Source organism: Durio zibethinus, chromosome 28 (genome assembly GCF_047325235.1).
Source record: "Durio zibethinus cultivar Kanyao isolate XHJ-2024 chromosome 28, ASM4732523v1, whole genome shotgun sequence".
Lineage (NCBI taxonomy): Eukaryota > Viridiplantae > Streptophyta > Magnoliopsida > Malvales > Malvaceae > Durio > Durio zibethinus.
In genome coordinates this window covers 10736091-10759643 of record NC_143189.1, presented here as the reverse complement: position 1 = coordinate 10759643, position 23553 = coordinate 10736091, and the positions used below count along the sequence as shown (strand labels likewise).

The 23553-nt window shown below is 31.9% G+C and overlaps 1 protein-coding gene across 1 annotated transcript; it reads left to right on the top strand.

The window, feature by feature from the left end:
* Window positions 1-9049: 9049 nt before the first annotated feature.
* Window positions 9050-23115, top strand: LOC149510738 (uncharacterized). The gene is made up of 8 exons (XM_089757076.1): window positions 9050-9338; window positions 21265-21344; window positions 21726-21785; window positions 21928-22170; window positions 22239-22299; window positions 22598-22668; window positions 22843-22888; window positions 22964-23115. The coding sequence occupies exons 1-8, from the start codon at window positions 9050-9052 to the stop codon at window positions 23032-23034; spliced, it is 921 nt and encodes a 306-aa protein (XP_089613202.1). The 3' UTR covers window positions 23035-23115.
* Window positions 23116-23553: the final 438 nt, after the last annotated feature.

Below are 23553 nucleotides of genomic sequence, written 5' to 3'. Positions count from 1 at the left end.
GCCGTAATTTTCATTTGAATTTGACTACCTAAATGCGTGTCGAAAAATTACAAGTTAGGCCTTTCTTCAAAGACAAAAAAGATGGTCAGGGTAGGCAGTAATACTTCCCAGTCTTGTTATTCCAACCCTTAATTGCTAGAATTAGTCTCTTGTAGTTTTCTCTTTAGAATAAGATAAATAAAAATTAAAAAAATGAAAAGGATAAAAATGAAAAATAAAAGGAAGCCAAATTGAGGTGTCACATAAATACTTCCATTTAGATATGATAATAAGTTAAGTCGGGACGAGTTAAAGTTCATCTTTTGATTGACTTGATTTTTTAATAATTCTATCCAATTTTTCTTTGACTTGAAATAAGCTTTTTTTTTATGCTCGACTCCGATCCTAACTATATATGTTCAGTATGCATTTAATTTGACTTAACCTAAAATTAATTTAATAATTTTAATTTAATATAATTTTTATAAAAATATAATTTTTAAATATAAATAACATTTAATTATATATAAATGAAGTATTTTTATTAAATTAGTGTATTACAAAATAAAATTGTGCTGTAAGGTACATTAAAAAATAAAATTGTGCTGTAAGGTATGTCGATATAAAGAATTGACACAATGAACTTTTGTGCTCTCAATAATAATGCTGATTCTTGAAGAAATACATTTCACATTGTAGCAGTCTCATGAAGACATATATTCTATGTTCCTCTGCTTGTTTCAGATTTAGTAAAATTTTACCCTTGAATTGCTTTACAGACTAATCTTTCCTTAAAGTCTTTGGTAGATAACTTCTATATACGTCTATTTATGCACAGTAGTTGTGCACGTGTATAACAAATGTAGTTATGCACGTGTATAACAAATGAAATATACATAAACACGCAAAACATGCATAATGCATTAGTGCATAAATAAAGAAGTAGTTTTATTTTATTTATTTTGGAGGTGAATGATGCCGAGAATTGATATTTGAGATGTAAAAATTAATTGCAAACAGAAAAACTCGTAAAGAAGATAACTCATAGGGATTTAAATAATGGTAGAAGATAATTATTGAATTAAAAGGGATAAAAGTTCACAATCAAGACTAAAAACTAAGGGATACAAAAATCCTATCCTAAGAATTCTAATCAGGGATATAGAACAATAAAAGTTCATCACTCTAGGAAATCCACTGAAGAGATACAGAACTTAATGAACAATCTAAAATATTTCTTAATGACAAAGAAAACTCTATTTTGCCTTTTATCAAAGAATAATAGAAAATATATAGGCTAGGAACATCCCTCCAAGCATGAAAACTTTCAAATTGTATTGCTAGAATCATGCCTAAAATTATGAGATTTGCATGTAAACATAATTTGCTCATTTACTCTTGAACCTAACCATAATCCCATTCATATTCATGATCTTCTTTTTTAGCTAGTGTGAACACAATTTTCCTATTCTAACCCACTTTATTTATGTATGGATTTGGACCAAGGATAAGCTCATCTTATTTTTGGATAAGTTTGCCTTAGTCTCAGCCCAAGTTGTATGATGTGCAAACACTCTGATATCAATATATTCTAGTTGGAAAAGACTTGTCCTCCAGTCTAAACTAGCATTCTTGTCATGGTAGGGTGACAAATTAGCAATATTGAAGGTGAAAGATACTCTACAAGTGTCAAAAAGATTTATCTTATAGGCATTCTCTCCAATTCGTTAGAGAACTCTAAGTGGACCATCTACCTTAGGTTGTAATTTGCCAAACTTCCCTAAAGGAAATCTTTCTTTCCGCAAGTTAATCCACACCAAATCATGTTATTTGAACTTCACATGTCTTTGGCTTGAAATAAGTTTTTTTTTTTTTATGTTTGTAGACACCGGTTTTGTTCGGGTCTACTATTTTCAATTCTTGTTTAATATTAATAATAATAATTTTAATAATAACAATAATATTGGTTTAATTAAAATTAAAAATTATTTAATTAAATTTTTTTAAAAAATTTTTTTAAAAAAATAAAAAGAAAAGACAAACAAAAAAACAAAAAGATTGGGGTGCCAGTGGTGTTGTGCACGGCACCATTGGTTGCCCACGCTCCTGACCAGCCACCCTCTACAACCTACCCTAGCCCACCTACAGCCTACCTCTATGCCACCTTACAGCCACCACCTATTCCCCTTTTGAATCTTCTTAAGAACCTCTCTCTCGTACCTTACTCTCGAGCACAAACCAGACACATTTCCCTCTAACACTCCCTTCCCTTTCTAAGTTAGAACATACCAAAAACCAATCACCTTCTACCTAGAAACCGTCATTCTCAGTATCTTCACTTAAGCCTCCACACACCCTTGTTGACATTTAAGTCCCAGGCCCCTCAAAGCCTTAGCTTCAATCAAAACACTCAAAGCCCCTTCTCTACTCCCACACAACTTTCTACCCATCAGAAAATCAAACTGACACCAGGAAAACACACAAAAAAATCCACACAGAAAAGAAAAAACTCATAAAAAATCAACACAGTTCTCCTCGTAGGGAGGAATCTAGTGCCAATGAGGTACTTGAAAAAAAAACATATATCAGTTTTAGTTTATATAAAAAAAAGGAAAAGAAGACAGAAACTTTGAGCCACAATCTATGTCGATCGGGGCTATTTTAGGTAAAAAGAAGGTCAGATCCATGAAAAGCGCGTTAAAAAACGCTTTTGAGAGTATTTTTGGCATTTTTCAACGACCGATGACCATTGGCAATGACCGCCAACGGTGACCCAGGCGACGACTGGTGCGATGATCCGACGCTGGATTCTAGCCAAAGCTAGAGAGGAATTTTAGAGCGAGAGAGAATTTTTTTCTAGAAAAAGGGTGACATGATTAAATTTTTTTTTAATCATTTATATAAAATATTAAGGAGCAAAACGACATTGTTTAGGCCAAGAAGGATTCACGTGTGGACTCGAATCTGACCCGGGATCCTCGTAACTTGACCCGTTGACCCATTCCTTCAACAGCTTTTAACTGGTCCAATTGAACAGGTCCAAACAATTTACCAACCACCAAACCAGTCGTTGATCGAATCGCAGAACTGTAGAAGTGGTCAGACCGGTCCAGACCAGTATTGACCGGATCGTTGACCAATCCGGTTTAGGTAAAAAAAAATTTTTTTTTGAATTTTCTAATTTTTTTATATATTTTGAGTTTTTTTCTTATTTATGCATGATAAATTTTTAAATTTGTTAGAATAAATATTTAATTATTTTAATAATAATAAAATGAAATAAAATAGGTAATAACTAAAGAAAATACTAAAATGCTAAAATAATAATAATAATAATCTAAAAAATATAAGAATTGAATTTTTTTATTATTTTCTCTGTCTAGATGTCAGAAGGAATAAAAATATACATAATAATAATAATTTCATCTAGATGTTGGAAAATTATTATAAGAAAAATTTTAAATAAATTAATAATTTCTTTAATAATAAATTTTCATAAAAAAATATATGAAAGTTTTTAATTAATTTTCAAAAATTATAAAAATCAAACTTGCTCCGAAAATCTTCCTAGATGTTGAGAATTTTTTAGAGATGTTCGTGTTTTTTAAATAAAAAATAAAAAATTTAAAACCTTAAAAATCCAAAACCCTAAAATCCAAACTCAAAAACTTTCAAAACCTAAACCCAGGTTAAAAACCATAAAAAATCCTAAGGACACGTGTGAAAATTTCACTTGAAGTAATTTGTTCTCGAATGTCGCTTAGCTGATGGGCTGTTTAGGAAAATTTATTTCATTAAGTTTTTCATACCTGTCTTTCATTCATCTTAACAATAAAATTAAAACTTTAATAAAAAGAATAATAATAAATTGAGATCTTAAATATGAACAATCACACATAAGCTCTGCCTAGATGTTGGAGAGTCGATGTTGTCTCATTATATTTAAGAATCTATTTTTTTTAAATTGCATTTTATCATCTGGCATAATATCCATGGGCGTACATACATCATTATATTATTGTTGATGCTCATTTCGCATTTCTTTGTCTTTAATTTTTACTTGCTATTTGATAATACCATCATTTACTTTTTTGCACAAACATTTTTTTTATTTACTTACTTTTAAAATCGTGATATTATAAAATAAAACAAAAAGAACATTCGAAGGGAATAATTCTCGATACTCTGCCTAGATGTTGGAGAGCTACCAATAATCATTTCTTGTAAGGAGTTTTATTTTAAGGGATATTGTATTAAATCTCAAGTGAAAAGAGTCACCTTAAGTTCTGCCTAGATGTTGGAGAATTTTAAGATAATTTTTTAACTTAAAGATTTTTAAATATTTCTAAATAAAGAATTTTAGCAAAAAAATATTTTTTCAAATGAAGGGAATTAGTATTAAATTTCAAGTAAAAACCATTTTACCCAACACCAAAAATAGCGCATGATTAAATGGTACCAATTTGTGGGCGTTGTAGGGGTGCTAATCCTTTACCACACGTAACCGACTCCCGGACCCAACCTGGTTTTCATAAACCAACATTTGTCTTTTTGATAAACTTTAAACCCGCTTTTATAGTTTTATTAAAAAAATAATCTTTTGGGTGGCCAATCACACCCTAACAAAGATTGGTGGTGACTCCCTTTTTATTTTTTTCAATTTTAAAATACTTTACATTTGGTGATCCCAAAACCGTTATGACAGCTTGGTGACTCCGTTAAGGACTATTTAAGAGTCAGGCCAAAATTTTAATTATGCGCTATTGATAATGGTTGGATTTAATTAGTTTTATTTGATATTTAACTTAATTCCTTTTATTTTATTTTTCGAAAACATTCATGTTAATAAATAAAATAAATTGTGTGTTAGTTATTACTTTATTTTGATTTTGTGGTTATGATTTATTCATGTTATTTTGATTAATACATTACTTTGCACACACTTTGCATATTCACTCACATGTATAAACTCTATACCCAGGCTCCATCCATTTTATTAGGAAGTGAAGGAGCTACGCTCTCGTAAAGTGATAACCTCCGTATTTGCTAGCAAAACACTTCTATTCAGATTGAACCCTTTTCGTTAGTAACCCATAATGGGTGAGGATTGGGGAACTTTACTAGTTTATAATAGGCGATGATGTGAAGAATAGTCTAGGAACCTTTAGACGTATATATCCTAACCTAGCATATCTGAGCCATAAGAAGCTTGCTTAAGGTAGAGCCATGCTGATCCTTTTATAGAAATAACTAAAAAATAGATAATAAAATAAAAGCATTTTCTTGAAAAAAATAAATTTTCTCTTAACATGTAGTTTATTCATTTGGTAATCGTCCAAATTTTACATTTTCATAAAATATTTTAGAATAAAATGATTTTTAACATTATCCAACAAGCAAAAAAAAAAAAAAAAAAAACAAGCAAAAAGAAAAAAGTTTTCAGAAAAATTAAAGATTTTTTTAAATTCTTTGTCTATTGGCTAAATTAATTTTCAAAGTCCTAGTTCTTTTGTTTTTCCTTCTCAAAACAATTTTTTTTTCATCTTTCGCATTTCATACATCATAATAAATAATACATGTATCCTATCCCATGTGCATCATAATAGGATAATATGAGCATTCCATCATATCCATATCAACGGATAGTACATGCATCCCATGTTATGCACATGTTGATAAATGATACATGCTTTTCATACGCATCTTAATAGGTAGTGCACACACTCTATTTCATTATATATTTAAAGGTAGTGTTGGTACACTAGGTCAGCATAATACGAGCATTGCATTCTGCGTAAAAATATAATGTGCACTTGATAGGTTCATGCATTCCAAACAAGTATGTTGCATTAGTCATAGGTATACATCTCATCATTCATGTAAGTATGTTATTGTATTACATGCATATAGATTCATGAATAATAGGATTGTATGGAACATATGTTGCATTTCCCACCATCCCTGCAACATAACATTACATTCATTGCATACAAATTCATGGTTGATGAAAATTTTCATTTGGGTCCTTGTACATATAAAAATCCATTGTCATAGGCATATGTGCATTTCATGACATTCTTTAGCCATCGTATTCATGTATTCATAAACATACTTCATGTGTCATTATTTTTGTGACATCCGTTCAATAAGGTTAATAGTCTAGAATTTTTAGTCTAAGTCCCGAAATAAAATGTTTGTCTTGGTGGAAACTAAAGTGATGGAAATGGGAGATCAATTGGAAGCAATGATTAGTGCTTTAGAGTCAAATCAAGAGGAATTATGGCTTAAGCTTTGAAAGGTGAAACAACAGATGGCTCAATTGATAGAATTGGTTAAAGGTAGTGTTGAAGTTGAGTTTATTCCTCCTCAAAAATCGTTGTCACTTTCGATTCCATCAAATCAAGATTAACTGGCTCCTATTAGTTTTGGTACTTTTCTCGAGCATACTAAGGCATTAGGTGATTTGAATAGTGACCAAGGTTTGGGCAAATTCAAGAGAGGAATGGGTGAACTAGCTAATAGATGACTGAGCTCAAAAGTTTGATTTTCAAACCGAAATCGCCTGGCTTCAAACAACTATCACTAACTATCTTGAGTCTAAACTTGCATTAAAATTCTTCTTATGACTACTTCCAACCTCTTTTCCAAGCATATAGGATTAGGCCTCCAAATTTCACACAACCACCTAGAATTCCACACTTAAATCCATGTCCCCCACCTCACATTTCATAATTATTTTTCAACATGCTATCTAATCACCACTTTATCAGCCTAATCTTTAACCCAAAATTTCTCAATTCACCTCCAGACCAACTATACCACCATCTTTTTAGCAAAACAAGCCAACTATAGGATAGAAAAACTCTAGCAACACCAAAGGAAAAGCCTTTATTGATCCAATACCCATGTCCTATATGGAGTTATACCTGCTGCTCTTAGAGAACTATCTTATTGCCCCTATCCTTGCTGAACCTTTCAAACCACCTTTCCCTAAATGGTATGACCCTAATTCCCAATGTGAATACCATTTTGGCATCACAGGCCATTCTTTGGAAGACTATACCGCTTTGAAACATAGGGTATAAGGACTGATGAAAATTGGATATCTGAATTTTGATGCCAAGATGAAGCCAGTTATTCGTGAGAACCTTTCTTTGATCCATGCCAAGATAGTAGGCAGTGCTATAGGCAACAGTAAGGTTGGTCGGGATGATGAATAAAAAGCTTTTAAAGTAAAGAGTTGTCTTCCCTAGTAATCATAGTCAATTATTTTTTAACTGAGACAAAGGGAAGTGGGAATGTCTGGTACTTTTTGGCCCCAGCCCTAGAATGGTTTATGATGTGTAAACTTGATACTTTTGGGAATGAATGAAAACTTCTTTTAACCTGATTTTTCTATGAATTAATACCTCTATCCACTTTTAATAATTTGAGCTAGTGAAAAAAAGTAACCGTTGTGAACATCTCTTCACCGAACTTTTGAAAAAAAATGAATATCTTTAGATAACCCAGCCAAAATATGATATGGAACTCAAGTTTTCTCTTCCCAATAATAATAAATTTTGGCTTGCACATCATGCATCATCTGTTTGAATTCATTGTTTTTCATGCTAGTTAAGGACAAAAGATGATGATTGTGAATATGCTTTTGTTAAACCTTCAAAGCTAAAAGATTTTTTTTTCATGTCATGCACTTCTGACTTTTGATAATTAATAAAAGGTTCAAGGATAGCTATCTTAGGAAACGAGATTAGTTAAGTCCAGAAAATGAGATTAGTTAAGTCTGCATACTTATAGCACACAAGTTAGTACCAGAATTATGGAAAATGAATATGCAAGTCGAATGGATAGAGTAGGAAAGGCCCAAGGAAAGATCATAGAAATAGTTATGGGAATGCAACAGAACGTGAACAGATAACTGGTAGAATTAAAATAAATAATAATAGAATTGACAAAAAGAGAAAAAATTGTTGAAACGCACAGGATAATAGAGGAAACAGCTGTTGAGACACCATGTATCCATTTAGGTTCACATATGTTCAAAATCCCCATGTGTCGCAAGCACTTCCAATAACTCATCAACCTTATATTGGCCATTCTGCCAAGTTACCATCAGTTCAAAAAAATGTCAATCCTGGCATACTCTTCATGACTTCACTATTGTGCCTAATGTAGATGATCATAAATAATTGAAGAAATTGAAAAGGGTGCCAGATCCATCAGAAGATATAATGATGAAAGATAAGTATAATATATTGGAAGAGAGATTAAAAGCAATTAAAAGCCATGATGTGTATGGGAATATTGGCACCAGTGAACTTAGTCTAATGTCTGATCTTATTATTTCATCAAAATTCAAAGCCCTAAATTTCGATAAGTATGATGGAATGAAATGCCCTTTAACACACTTCACCATGTACTATCGAAAGATGACAGACCACACTCATGATGATCAACTATTAATCCATTACTTTCAAGATAGTCTCATTGGGTTTGCAGCAAAATGGTATGCTCAGTTAGATCGAAATAAGATTTGCTCTTAGAATGACTTGGCTAGGGCCTTCCTAGCACAATACAAGCATGTTGAAGATATGGTACCAGATAGGTTGTCCTTGCAGAACATGAAGAAAAGATCAACTGAAACTTTCAAAGAATATGCACATAGATGGAGAGACATAGTGGCCTAAGTACAACTTTTTTATCTAAGAAAGAAATTACTGTTCTATTTGCCAATTCCGTGAACACTCCCTATTATGAAAAAATGATTAGGAATGTCTCTAAAAACTTTTCGAACATGATGATTTTTGGTGAAATTATAGAAAATACAATCAAGAGTGGCAGGATTAAGTTAAAAGATGCGATAGATATTGAAGAGGAAAGTATATCAGAAAAGAATAAAAGAGAGGTGCAAGCAATCACAATGGAAGGGCATCTACCTAATAACTTTATCTTATACAATCCTTATCCTGTTTATCAACCTCATTACCCTGCCATAGGCCATATCTCTTAAAACTCATATTTTTAGCAACCAAGCCAGCATTTGGGCTTTCCAGCAAATTTCCATCCTCAAATGGTCATTCATGATCTTGTTCCTACATTTGAACCCACCACCCGACCAACAAAGAACCAAAAGCGACCAAGAAATGAGCAAAAAGAGTTACCTATCCCTATTTCTTACCTTTTACCTTTACTAATAAAATGTCAATATCTCACTCCTGTGCCTCTAAAAACAACACCAAATTCATTGGCAAGGGGCTATAATCCCAATGGCAAGTGTGATTATCATATAGAGGCAATTGGTCACTTAACCGAAAAATACTGGCAGTTGAAAGAAAATGTTGAAGATCTTATCAAGAGAGGTATTCTAACTCCAGAGGTGATAGAACAATGAAAGTTGACTCCATCCAATTGTCAAATGTGAGGAGTTGAGATGAAGAGAGAGATCTCGAGTTTTGAAAATCAGGATAGAATAATTTTTTTTGAATCTTTTTATTGTGTATGTATGATATATGCATAGTGTCCCTAGGAGTTATTAACTTATTTTGGAAGAATTGAATGCTTTGGATCTTTTTATAAAATTTTCTCTTTATGCATTTGTTTAAATAAAAAGTCCTGCATAAGTAACTTTCAAAAACAAAAAAAAAGGGAGAAAAAAGAGAAAAAGAAGTTTTCTGCTACAATAAAGATGAATGATTCTTAAGGGAAATGGTGATTACTATTAGGAAAAAGCTCATCAAATACCATCACACCTTTTCAAATACTTTCATGTCCCTAATCACTCAAATGATTGGACTCATCAACTATAACCTTTCAGGGAATATCAGTTTGAGTTCATATTTTAAAGGGCCGATAATTTTTTCTTGGGCAAAGAATAAAAGAGATTAATTTTGAAAGTTTATTTTGAATTTCAAAAATCAGATTCTCTTTCAAATTTTCAATTGGTAATTTAATGTGTGTCAAAATTTTGCTATGACCATGACACAAAAATGCTTTAGCCTTTTTCTTAAATAACCTTTGTTCCATATCTTAAGTCTCATTGAGAAAAAGAAAAAATTATCCCTTTCTGCCTAAGACAATCTATTTCATATCTTTATACCTTTTCTCTTCTTTTCATCAAGAAAATGCCAGAAAAATTTTGGAGCCCAAAGAGCCTTTTTGAACTATGCAATCAATCCTATACAACTTGATCATCATTAGAACCTCGAGTAAAAAACGATAGGGCATCGTAAAGAAAAAAACAAAAAAAATAAAAAGATAAAAAAATAAAAAAGGCATCTTCAATGATTTGCTCTTCTAGCCAAGTGATCATGTTTGAAATGATGAATGGCCATCTTTCTCTATCCTTCACATACATAAAAATTATCCATTTGCTACCCATTTGAGCCTATTAAATTTTTTTATTCCAAAATACCCTAGCCAAGGATCATTTTTTGCATTGGGGGCAAAATTAGGATATATTCAAGATCAACTTTAAAAAAAGTATTTGACATTGAAAACGTCTAACATGTCCTTTAGAGGTAAAAGTTTGGGGGAAAAAGTGAACAAGGCTTCAATTGGAATCTCAAGATTCAGAAAAATGAACAACCAAAGATAAAGTTAAGCATTTCTAAGGCAAAGCAAAGAAACTTTAGAGATAAGAATCTAGAGCTTCAGTTAGAATAAAATAAAAAGCAAAAGTAAAAAAACAAATATGTACCTTGAAAATGAGAATTCAGGGCAAAAGAAAAGGGGTGAATAAAGTTGCTAAAATTAAAGCCAAATGTTTCCAAAAACAAAAAGAAGCAAAGGAAGAAAGTCAGAGAATGCTCATCAGGATCCTTGGTCTAATTACCCTGAATAATATACTTTGAGCCTATTTATCCATTCTTTTAGAACCTTTAACCTCGGCCTACATTACACACCTTGAAAAGTCTATTTTGATCAAATGTGGACACTTGGATTGAAGAGCAATGTCCTTGAATTTGTATATACTTGTCAAATTCTTCATTGATAAGAAATATAGCTTTGAGTTGAAAACCCCAAGAGGGTAGTTTATAGCTAAAGTCATTTTTGAGGCTCCAAAATGAATTTTAGAGTTCCAAGGTTCTATTCAAAAAAAAATCTCAATGCAAATTCATTTGAAAGACCAGTACCCATTAAAGACCTTTCATTTAAAAAAAAAAAAAAACCAGCCTTGTCCTCTTCCCAAATCTTGTTTGGAAAATAATAGCTAGTTTTGACTCACATTGAAGTATCACGTTTTCAAGAAAAGTGTTTTAAAAAAAAAAATTATCTCTTTTATGAGCCCAAAAGAAATCGTTGCAACCCTCATCGAACTTTCCATGAGATATGCCACTAGTGAGAAAAAAAATTGAATTGTCAATTACCTCACCCATAAGCATTCCAAATAGTAGTCATCAATTTCCATGAGATTTAGAAGTTTTAAATTTTTCATTCGATTGCAAAAATACTTTATGTGGGGCAATTTTTTGATCACTTTTAAAAATTTAAGAGATTATTTGAGCATTTTGTATATAATACTGAGATCATTTTTTTCGTGAAAATGAAACATTAAAAATTTGAACAGAGATTTTTCAAAAAAAAAAGAAGGGGCAAAAAAAGTCTTTGTATTTGCTTTGCTTACACCGTGAGAAAAAAATTTGACTTGCAAATAAAAAATAAAAAATAAATAAAAAGAGACATTCATAGTTGTATTACTTGCTTGTGCATCATGAAAGGGATATTTGCATTAGTATCACTTGCATCTGCATCACAAGAAAGACATTTGCATTTGCATCATTTACATTTGCGCTTGTATAAGATATTTGCATTCACACCATAAAAAGAATTTGCATTTGTATTATGGCATCTGCATCCTAAGAAAAGGTATTTGTAGAAGCATCTACATGAAAAGAATATTGTCATTAGCATTATGAAACAGTCAAATGTATTTGCATCAAGCATTTGCATTCTTGTGTTGGCATTGACATTTGCATCGACATTTCCATTAGCATCATTTGATGAGAATAGATATTTGTATCATGATTGCATTTATCAACTTTGTAAGTATTAAAAACAAAAATAAGGGGCATGTTTTTAAAGTTTTGAAGTTTCTGTTTAAGAGAAACCATTTTCAATCAAGATTTCAAAGCCTCTATTTAAGAGGGACCAATTTTAATCAAGATTTCAAAAGCTCTATTTAGAAGGAACCTTCTTCAGATAAGACCTTTGAGTCTAAAAAATCTCTGATCAGGCGAAAACCATGTTTTGAAAATATTTTCAAATTTTCAAAGTTTCATTGCCTCTGATTAAGAGGAGTATTCAACAATTTTGACATTTGTAAGACCTCCGAGCATAATCTCTAAGACTTTTGGATGAAAAATTTTTAAATTTTTAAAGTTTCATTGCCTTTGATTAGGAGGAACATTCAAAGATTTTGAGATTTGTAAGACTTTCAAGTATAATCTCTAAAACCTCTGGGCACAACTTATAAAACTTCCGGGCAAAAGATTTTTAAATTTTCAAAGTTTCATTGCCTCTAAGTAAGATGAGCATTCAAAGATTTTGAGATTTGTAAGACCTCCGAGCATAATCTCTAAACCCTTTGAGCATAACTTTCAAGATTTTTGAGCAAAAGATTTTTAAATTTTTAAAGTTTCATTACCTTTGATTCGGAGGAACATTCAAAGATTTTGAGATTTGTAAGACCTCTGGGCATAATTTTGATTCATAGTGTTATCCCAATTGATTCTTTATTTCTCGACTTGTGTTGTTGTCCCAGTCAATTCTGTAAGACCTCTAGGCATGATTTCTAAGACCTCCGAGCATAATTTCGATTCGCGATATTGTCCCAATCGATTTTTTATTTTCTACATGCGGTGTTATCCCAATCAATTCTGTAAGACCTCCAAGCATAATTTCTAAGACCTTTGGACATAATTTCAATTCGCAGTGTTATCCCGATCGATTCTTTATTTTTGACTTGCAGTGTTATCTCGATCAATTCTGTAAGATCTCCGAGCATAATTTTGATTCATGATATTGTCCTGATCAATTCTTTATTTCTCGACTTGTGGTGTTATCCCAATCAATTCTTTAAGACCTTTGGGAATGATTTCTAAGACCTCTGGGCATAATTTCAATTCGCAGTGTTGTCTCGATCGATTCTTTATTTCCTGACTTGTGGTGTTGTCACAGTCGATTTTGTAAAACTCTCCAAGCATAATTCGATTCACGGTATTATCCCGATCGATTTTTTATTTTCGACTTGCGGTGTTATCCTGATCAATTCTATAAGACCTTCGGGCATAATTTTGATTCGTAATGTTGTCTCGATCGATTCTTTATTTTTGACTTGTGGTGTTATCTCGATCAATTTTGTAAGACCTCCGAGCATGATTTCTAAGACTCCGGGCATAATTTTGATTCGTGATGTTTTCCCGATCGATTCTTTATTTCTCAACTTGCGGTATTATCCTAGTCAATTTGTAAGACTCATAGGCATGATTTTTAAAACCTTGGGCATAATTTTGATTCACGGTGTTGTCTCGATCGAATCTTTATTTTTAACTTGTGGTGTTATTCTGATCGATTTTGTAAGACCTTCGGGCATGATTTCTAAAACTACCGAGTATAATCTTTAAGACTTTCGAGCATAAATTCAATTTGCAGTGTTATCTTAATCGATTCTTTATTTTTTGACTTGCGATGTTATCCCGATCTATTATGTAAGACCTCCGAGCATAATTTTTAAGACCTTCAGGCATAATTTTGATTCGCGGTGTTGTCCCGATCGATTCTTTAATTTTGATTCGTGGTGTTGTCCTGATCAATTCTTTAATTTAAACTCACAATGTTATCTCAATCGATCCTTTAATTTCGATTCGTGGTATTGTCCCGATCGATTCTTTAATTTTGACTCGCGGTGTTGTCTCGATCAATTTTTTATTTTTTGACTTGCGGTGTCGCCTCGGTCATTTTTTTTATCACTTGACTTGTGGTTAAAAAAAAAAAAGAAAAACTTTTAAAAAATCCATGATTTGCTTCCGGACAAAATCATTGTCTTTGTCTTTGCCCTATTCCTGATTCTTAATAATGTGCAAAGAAGGGCAGCTGTAGATACCAATTTTGTCCGGGTTTACTATTTTCAATTCTTGTTTAATAATAATAATAATAATTTTATTAATAATAATAATATTGGTTTAATTATAATTAAAAATTATTTAAAATTAAAAAAAAAAACAAAAAGAAAAGACAAACAAAAAAAAACAAAAGATTGGGGTGTGCATGGCACCACTGGCCGCCTATGCTCTCGACCAGCCAACCTCTACAACCTACCCTAGCCCACCTACAGCCTATCCCTATAGCCACCTTACAGCCACCACCTATTCCCCTTTTGAAGCTCCTTAAGAACCTCTCTCTCAAACCTCACTTTCGAGCACAAACCAGACACACTTCCCTTCAACATTCCCTTCCTTTTCCAAGTTAGAACATACCATAAACCAATCACCCTCTGTCCACAAACCATCATACTCAGTATCTCCACTTGAGCCTTCATGCACCTCTGTTGACACCTAAGTCCCAAACCCCTCAAAGCCCCTGCTTCAATCAAAACACTCAAAGCCCCTTCTCTACTCCCACACAACTTTCTACCCATTAAAAAACTAAACTAACACCAGGAAAACACATAAAAAAATCTACACAAAAAAGAAAAAACACAAAAAAAAAAATCAACACAGTCCTCCCTATAGGGAGAACCCAACGCCAAGAAGGTACTTGAAAAAAAAAACATATATCAGTTTTAGTTTATATAAAAAAAAAAAGAAGACAGAAACTTTGAGCCTCGATCTACGTCGATCAGGGTTGTTTTAAGCAAAAGAAGGTTAGATCTAGGAAAAATGCATTGAAGAGCACTTCTAGGAGTATTTTTGGCATTTTTCAATCACTAACACTGATCTATGATCTCTGACGGTGACCCAGATGACGACTGGCGAGGTGATCCGACACCAAATTCTGGCTAAAGCCAAAGAAGATTTTTAGAGCGAAAGAGAATTTTTTTCTGAAAAAAGGGTGAAACGATTAAAAAAAATTTTTTTTTTTTGGCTTTTATATAGAAGATTAAGGAGCAAAACAATATCGTTTTAGGCCAAGGAGAATTCGCGTGTAGACTCGGGATCCGCGCAACCCAACTCGTCGATCTGTTCCTTCAACAGCTTTTGACCTATCCAATTGGACAGGTCTGAACTGTTTACCAACCACCGAACCGATCGTTGATTGAACGGCCCGAACCGAACCGCAGAATCGCAGTACCAGTTCAGGTAAAAAAAATTTTTTTTTACTTTTCTATTTTTTTATATATTTTGAGTATTTTTTTATTTATGCATGATAAATTTTTAAATTTGTTAAAATAAACATTTAATTATTTTTAATAATAATAAAATTAAATTAAATAGGTAATAACTAAAGAAAAATACTAAAATGCTAAAATGCTAAAATGCTAAAATAATAATAATAATAATCTAAAAAATATAAGAATTGAATTTTTTTTATTATTTTTCATGCCTAGATGTTGGAGGGAATAAAAATATACATAATAATAATAATTTCGCCTAGATGTTGAGAAATTATTATAAGAAAAATTCTAAATAAATTAATAATTTCTTTAATAATAAATTTTCATTAAAAAAAATATATGAAAATTTTTTAATTAATTTTCAAAAATTATAAAAATCGAACTTGCTCCGAAAATCTTCTTAGATGTTGGAGATTTTTTAGAGATGTTCATGTTTTTTAAATAAAAAATTTAAAATTTAAAACCCTAAAATCCAAACCTTTAAATTCAAAACCCTAAAATCCAAATCCCAAAACTTTCAAAATCTAAACCCAGGTTAAAAACCATAAAAAATCCTAAGGACACGTGTGAAAATTTCATTTAAAATAATTTGTTCTCGAATGCCACCTAGATAATGGGGTGTTTAGAAAATTTTGTTTCATTAAGTTTTTCATACCTGTCTTTAATTCGTCTTAACAATAAAATTAAAACTTTAATAAAAAGAATAACAATAAATTGAGATCTTAAATATGAACAGCTACACTAAGCTCTGCCTAGATGTTGGAGAGTTGAAGTGGTCTCATTATATTTAAGAATCCATTTTTTTTAAATTGCATTTTATCATCAAGCATAATATCCATGGGTGTACATGCATCATTATATTGTTGTTGACACTTATTTCGCATTTCTTTGTCTTTAATTTTTACTTGCTATTTGATAATACCATTATTTACTTTTTCGCACAAAACTTTTTTTTTATTTACGTACTTTTAAAATCATGATATTATAAAATAAAATAAAAATAACATTCGAAGGGAATAATTCTCGATACTCTGCTTAGATGTTTGAGAGTCACTAATAATCATTTCTTGTAAGGAGTGTTATTTTAAGGGATATTATATTAAATCTCAAGTGAAAAGAGTCATCTTAAGTTTTGCCTAGATGTTGGAGAATTTTAAGATAATTCTTTAACTTAAAGATTTTCTAAATATTTCTAAATAAAGAATTTTAGCAAAAAAATATTTTTTCAAATAAAGGGAATTAGTATTAAATTTCAAGTAAAAACCATTTTATCCGACACCAAAAATAGCGCATGATTAAATGGTACAAATTTATGGACGTTGTGGGAGTGCTAATCCTTCCCCACACGTAACCGACTCTTAGACCCAATCTGATTTTCGTAGACCAACATTTATCTTTTTGATAAACTTTAAAACCGCTTTTATAGTTTTATTAAAAAGATAATTTTTTGGGTAGCCAATCACACCCTAACAAAGATTGGTGGCAACTCCCTTTTTATTTTTTCCAATTTTAAAATACTTTACGTCTAGCAGTCCCAAAACCGTTACGACGATGTTCGACTCCGATCCTAACTATATATGTTCAATATGCTTTTAACTTGACTTAACCTAAAATTAATTTAATAATTTTAATTTAATATAATTTTTATAAAAATATAAATTTTAAATATAAATAACATTTAATTATATATAAATGAAGTATTTTTATTAAATTAGTGTATTACAAAATAAAATTGTGCTATAAGGTATGTCAATAAAAAAAAGTTGACATAATGAACTTTTGTGCTCTTAATAATAGTGCTGATTCTTGAAGAAATACATTTCACATTGTAGCAGTCTCATGAACACATATATTCTATGTTACGCTACTTGTTCAGATTTAGTAAAATTTTACCCTTGAATTGCTTTACAAACTAATCTTTCCTTAAAGTCTTTGGTAAGTGTTTGGTAAATAACTACTGTATACATCTATTTATGCACAATAGTTGTGCACCAGTATAGCAAATGAAATATACATAAACATGCAACACATGCATAATGCATTAGTGCATAGATAAAAAAAGTAGTTTTAGTTTATTTATTTTGGAGGTGAATGATGCCGAAAATTGATGCTTGAGATGTAAAAATTAATTGCAAATAGAAAAACTCATAAAGAAGATAACTCACAAGGATTTAAATAATGGCAAAAGATGAATATTGGATTAAAAGGGATAAAAGTTCACAACCAAGACTAGAAACTAAGGGATACAAAAACACCATCTTAAGAATTTTAATCAGGGATATAGAATAATAAAAGTTCATCACTTTAGGAAATCCACCTAAGAGTTGTAGAACTTGATGAACAATCTAAAATATTGCTTAATGACAAAGAAAACTCTATTATGCCTTTTACTAAAGAATAATAGAAAATATATAGGTTAGGAACATGCCTCCAAGCATGAAAACTTTTAAATTACATTGCTAGAATCATGCCTAAAATCATGAAATATGTATGTAAACATAATCTGCTCATTTACTCTTGAACCTAACCACAATCTCATTCATATTCATGATCTTCTTTTTTAGCTAGTGTTAATGCAATTTTCCTATTCTAGCCCACCTTATTTATGTGTGGATTTGGACCAAGGATAAGCTCATCTTATTTTTGGAAAAATCTGCCTTAGTCTCAGCCTAAGTTGTATGATGTGCAAACACTCTGATATCAATCTCTTTTAGTTGGAAAAGAGTTGTCCTCAAGTCTAAACTAGTATTCTTGCCATGGTGGGTGACAAATTAGCAATATTGAAGGTGGAAGATACTCCACAAGTGTCAAAAAGATCTATCTTATAGGTATTCTCTCTAATTTGTTAGAGAACTCTAAATGGACCATCTGCTTTAGGTTGTAATTTGCCAAACTTTCCTAGAGGAAATCTTTCTTTTCACAAGTTAATCCACACCAAATCATGTTATTTGAACTTCACATGTCTTCGATGCTTGATTATTACCCTTTTATGTTTTTTATTTTTCTGCAAAATTCTATTTTGATCCTGTTCATGAAATATTTTGATACCTTTGGCTATTTCTTTTACATCTCTATCAAATTTTTGACTAGTATAAAGTTGAATTAAATCCAAATGACATATTACATTTTTACCAAGAACAATTTCAAAAGGGCTGCAATTAATGGGTAGAATGGCTCTTGGGATAAAGTCTATGCAATGTTGAATTTCCCTAATTGGTTGTAAACCAGCCGGTAACTCCTTCTAAATAGCTTTTTGAAATTCTACCAATAATTGTTGTATCACTACAAGGGGCTCTTCACTATCTTTATTCTTCTCAATCAACACCAGTGCATACATAGATCACCCATCTTAATTTCATTTTTGTAATTGGCCTTGGTAAATAATTGTTTCCTTCCTCTTTGGTTGGTTTGGACATCACCATAGGCTTGGTAGGGCTTATACTGATTTTGCATACATCCTTCACAAATGTGTAAGTGTTGCTGTAACCATCATAAATAACCATCCTATCATAATGCCAAGGTCTTCTGAGTAGTAAATGGCAAACATCTATCAGAGCTGCATCACACCATACTTTGTCATTGTAATTCTTTACTATGGAAATATGATCCAAACAGTTTTTGCTAACCATGGTTTCATTCTTTTTTTACAGCTAAGACAATTCATATAATTGGGGGTGATCCACTATTTTAAGGTCTAATTTTTGCATCATAAAAGTAGAAACAACATTTTCAAAACTTTCACTATCAATTATAACATCCCATACCTTATTATAAGCAGTGCTTTTAGTGTGAAATTTATTCTTGTGCAACCAGTCTCCTTTCTCTACATACACATCACTCAAGTGTATAACAAGTGAGGATTCAAGATCACCATAGGTCTCTTTAACATTTTCTTTAAGATCCCAGGGAACTTTAATAGGTTCTCCATTAGCATCTTCAAGTTTTTCATTTTCAACCAATGTAATTATCTTGAGATTTGGACACTCAAAATGTGTATGCCTAACTCTTTAGCTTTTGAAGTCTCTTTGGGTTTGAGTGTTGATAGTACTAGATTGTGGTTTGATGGGAATGGCTTTTTCCTTTTTTAGGGGTAGAGTTGAAGGAGGTTTGGTAGAAACACTGGTCTTGGATGTGTTTCTCTTATTAATGCATTCTTCCACCGAAAGATCCCTTTGCTTCAAGTTATGAAGCCTAAGGAAAAATCTTACCGAAAGTTATCTGGGAGATACTTTCTCTTCAACTCTCTTTTCATCGTCTGTAATTTTTCTCCTGCCATCACTTTCTTTTTGCTTCTTTAGATTTTCTCACTAAAAAGATGCATGCTTCTTGAGTTTGATGGCCACTAGTTTTATCTTGCAATGTTCAGGGGCATCATGGTATTCAAATATACGTTCCACCATATGTAGCCAATCTAAAAATTCTTCAAGTTGCATCTTTCCCATGAACTTAGGAATTTTTATCTTTGGATTGGATGTGCTAGGTTGAAACTGGTTTTTGCATTGATAGTCTCTAACTTATCATGGGTGAGATAGGGTACTATCATCAGAATCACTATTATTTCCACGATATGGATTAGTTTCTCCTTTACCTTTTTCGTTCCTCCTTCGTTGCCACCTTATCTTCGATCTTTCTTTTTGTAGATGCAGCTTACGTTGTAGATGAAGGATCTGTTGTCACATCTCCTCAATGAGGGCATTCTTTGGTTCAACATTGGTAGTTGCTACAACATCGGTGTTGGCTTTAACATTTTCTATTGGTGCTTGATGATGACAACCTACCATAGCTTTGATACCAATTTGATGCCGAAAATTAATCTTTGAGATGTGGAGATTAATTGCAAACAAAAAAAAGTCACAAAGAAGACAACTCACAAGATTTTGAATTATGGCAAAATATGATTATTAGATTAAAAAGGATAAAAGTTCACAACCAATACTAGAAACTAAGGGATACAAAAAAACCACCCTAAAAATTCTAATCAAGGATACATAATAATAAAAGTTCACAACTCTAGAAAATCCACTTAAGAGATACAGAACTTAAAGAACAATCTAAAAGATTGCTTAAGGACAAAGAAAACTCTATTCTGTCTTTTATCAAAGAATAATAGAAAATATATAGGCTAGGAACATCCCTCCAAGCATGGAAACTTTCATATTGCATTGCTAGAATCATGCCTAAAATCATGAGATTTGCATGTAAACATAATCTACCCAATTACTCCTGAACCTAACCACAATCCCATTCATATTTATGATCTTCTTTTTCAACTGGTGTGAATGCAATCTCCCTATTCCAGCTCACCTTATTTATGTGTGGATTTTGACCAAGGATAGGCCCATCTTATTTTAGAATAATTCTACCTTAGTCTCAGCCCAAGTTATATAATGTGCAGACACTCTGGCAGTGAATAATGTGATTGAATGACAGTGCCTATGGTGCAAGTTGATAATATTCAATTCATCTCTCTTTCTGGTTCTATTGTCCACTCAAATTTGTCGAAATAAGGATTGTCTATAATGTTTCTGCAATTTAAAGTCATTCTTTATAGAGGTTATAAAAATCTCTAATCTGTCAGTATGCTGTAAGGCTTTGAGAGAAAAAAGTACGAAAAAAAAAATACAGGGTGAGGTAAGGAGGAAAAGAAAAGAACTGCTGTAACTATTGAAGCTTGTGTCTCAACTGCTCAATCCTAATGCATTTAAGGTTGATGTACATGCTACTCATTGGAAAAGAAATCTTGTTCCCGATTGTTTATGGTCGTTTGTCACTTTTTTTGCTGTCTTATCTCAGAGTAACCACTGTCAAACGTGGAAATGAAGTGCCCCACTGATTAAAGTGTGTAAATTTGAATATTTTGAAGTTTTGCCATCATCTCTGTTTTTTCCTTTTTAAGTTTTCTAAACTACATGATTTTTTGCAATGTCTCCATCATTTTGGTTGCTGACTTGCAGCTACTACAAATTTAGCAGATGATTCTGAAGAGACTAAAATGTCTTGTTTGACCAGCCAGCTTATTCCAAATTCATCTGCGGTGAGTTCATAATTGTCTTTTTGTAAATCATTAATGCAAGCATGTATGTTATGCCACATCATTATAGCCATTCTTTTTTTCACCTTTAAATTAAAAATATTTTATCCAGTAGACCTTTGAAGTTTACTGGGTAATTAGTGAACTATGCTTATCTGTTTCAAGTTTCAACTATGTTTTAAGCCGCTGTGAAGAAAAAATATATGGGATTTGGAGAAAATGAAGTAATTGATTTCTTTTTTTTTCTTTAATGTATTCAAACGTTAGAAATTGGGAATAAATATGTGAATATTGCCTGCTTAGGGACTTCTTTCAAAAATGAATGAAAAATCTTACCTTTAGCTTATATTTTAGAAGCTGGAAGTTTACAATTTCTAACTGCAGGTGGAATCTCTGGTCAGAGATATATGCAATGCAACTTCACTTGCAGAGTTTGAACTAAAAGTAAGCAGGTTTTAATTTCTTGTGCCTCAAATAGCATGATAATGTTAATGGCTTTTTTACTTGAATTGTTTCTGTTTCGTATCCAAAGCAATTACAGATATTGTGGTTTTGAGTGGCTTTCTGTTCTGTCTCCATTTGTTAGCTTGGTGGATTTCGGCTATACATAGTGAGGGACTTGGCGGGAAAAAGTGAACATCCACCTGCGACCCCAAGTCCTCCTCCTGTCAGTATCAGCACCAATAGAACTGTTGAAGCAACTGACTCAAATGGGGCTGTTTCTTCACCTTCTTTAGCTGTCACCAAATCACTATCTTCTTCAGGGAGAATCCAATCCTTACTTGCTAAAGCTGCAGATGAAGGCTTGGTGATACTTCAGTCTCCGAAAGTGAGAATATGAAATTTAAATTCTTCTCTTGCTTTGAACTCATAGAAATAAGATAATAAATTGAGCAGGTAGGTTTCTTCAGGAGATCACGAACCATAAAGGGGAAGCGTGCTCCACCATCGTGTAAAGCGGTAATACTTCAATGGATTTTGGTAAGAGTATTTGTTTATTTTAGGGGCCCAAATAATAGATTGCTTTGATTGCATTATCAGAAAGAGATAGTGTTTTTTTCTCATTTGGCCATAGCATTCAAAATGGATTTACTGTTTTTGATCCTTTTATTTTCCAATGTGTTGTCTTCAGGAGATAAGACATAGATGAAACCATTGATTTGGAAGCCATCATTGGTTCCCTTGTACTCTCAAGTGTGGCTTCGTTTCCATATGTTAGAGGTTCTGTTGAGAAATTCTGAGTTTTTTTTTGCGACAAAGGCAAATAGTGAAGGAGGGACAGGTGCTTTGCTACATTGAACAACTAGGTGGTGAAATTCCAACTGAAGTATAAATCTTGACTTGTTGGGATTACCATGTGTTTACTTTTGTATGTTGACTGATGGAAATGAGGGGTTGATTTCACTCTTACGTGTCTTGCTACTTACTTTTCATGCATGTTTATGTTTATATGATCAATGAATCTGGGTTTTGTTTCTAATTCTGATCATTCTTTCACCAGTCGAATGTGTCCGCGGAGGTCATAAAAATTCTAAGAGAGGATGGTGGTATGTGTTGTCACTTTTCAGTCCATTTCAGTCTCACCTCGTCAGCTATTCTTGCATGTTATGCTTCCGTGACAGATCCAGCAGGATATGGTGATGCTCTTTTCGCACTACTCCCTTCTTTTCCGGGCATAAAGAAGCTCCAGTAGATGATTTAGTTAATTTGATTGCTATCCCAACATGGTGCTTAATAGTTTGTCACAGTTGTAAGCTTTTAATAGAATGAATACCACATGCCTCTAGCTAGCTCTAGCATTCCTCTAGTGGTACAGGTGGATTTATTTAAAAATAAATAAATAAATAGCTTGATCAAAGTAAAATTTTCATATAATTGATGAATTTAATAATTGTAAAAATTATTTTTTATTAGTTATAATTATAATTAAAAATTATTATTATAATCAAATAATTTTATACATCACATATTACATACAATCATTTATGAAAAAAATTAATAAATATTAATTAAATAAATAAATTCACATTTAACAAGCCTAAAATTTGAAACTTAAAGATTTTAAAAGCACATTCTTTAGTACTAAGATAAAATTTGATCGGCTACGCAATGAACATTTTTTTATATAAAATATTGCTATTGCAATTGACGTCTGATTAGTGTTCTTAAAAAATAAGATTTAAATAATGTTGTTGTAAGAAACTAGAAGCGA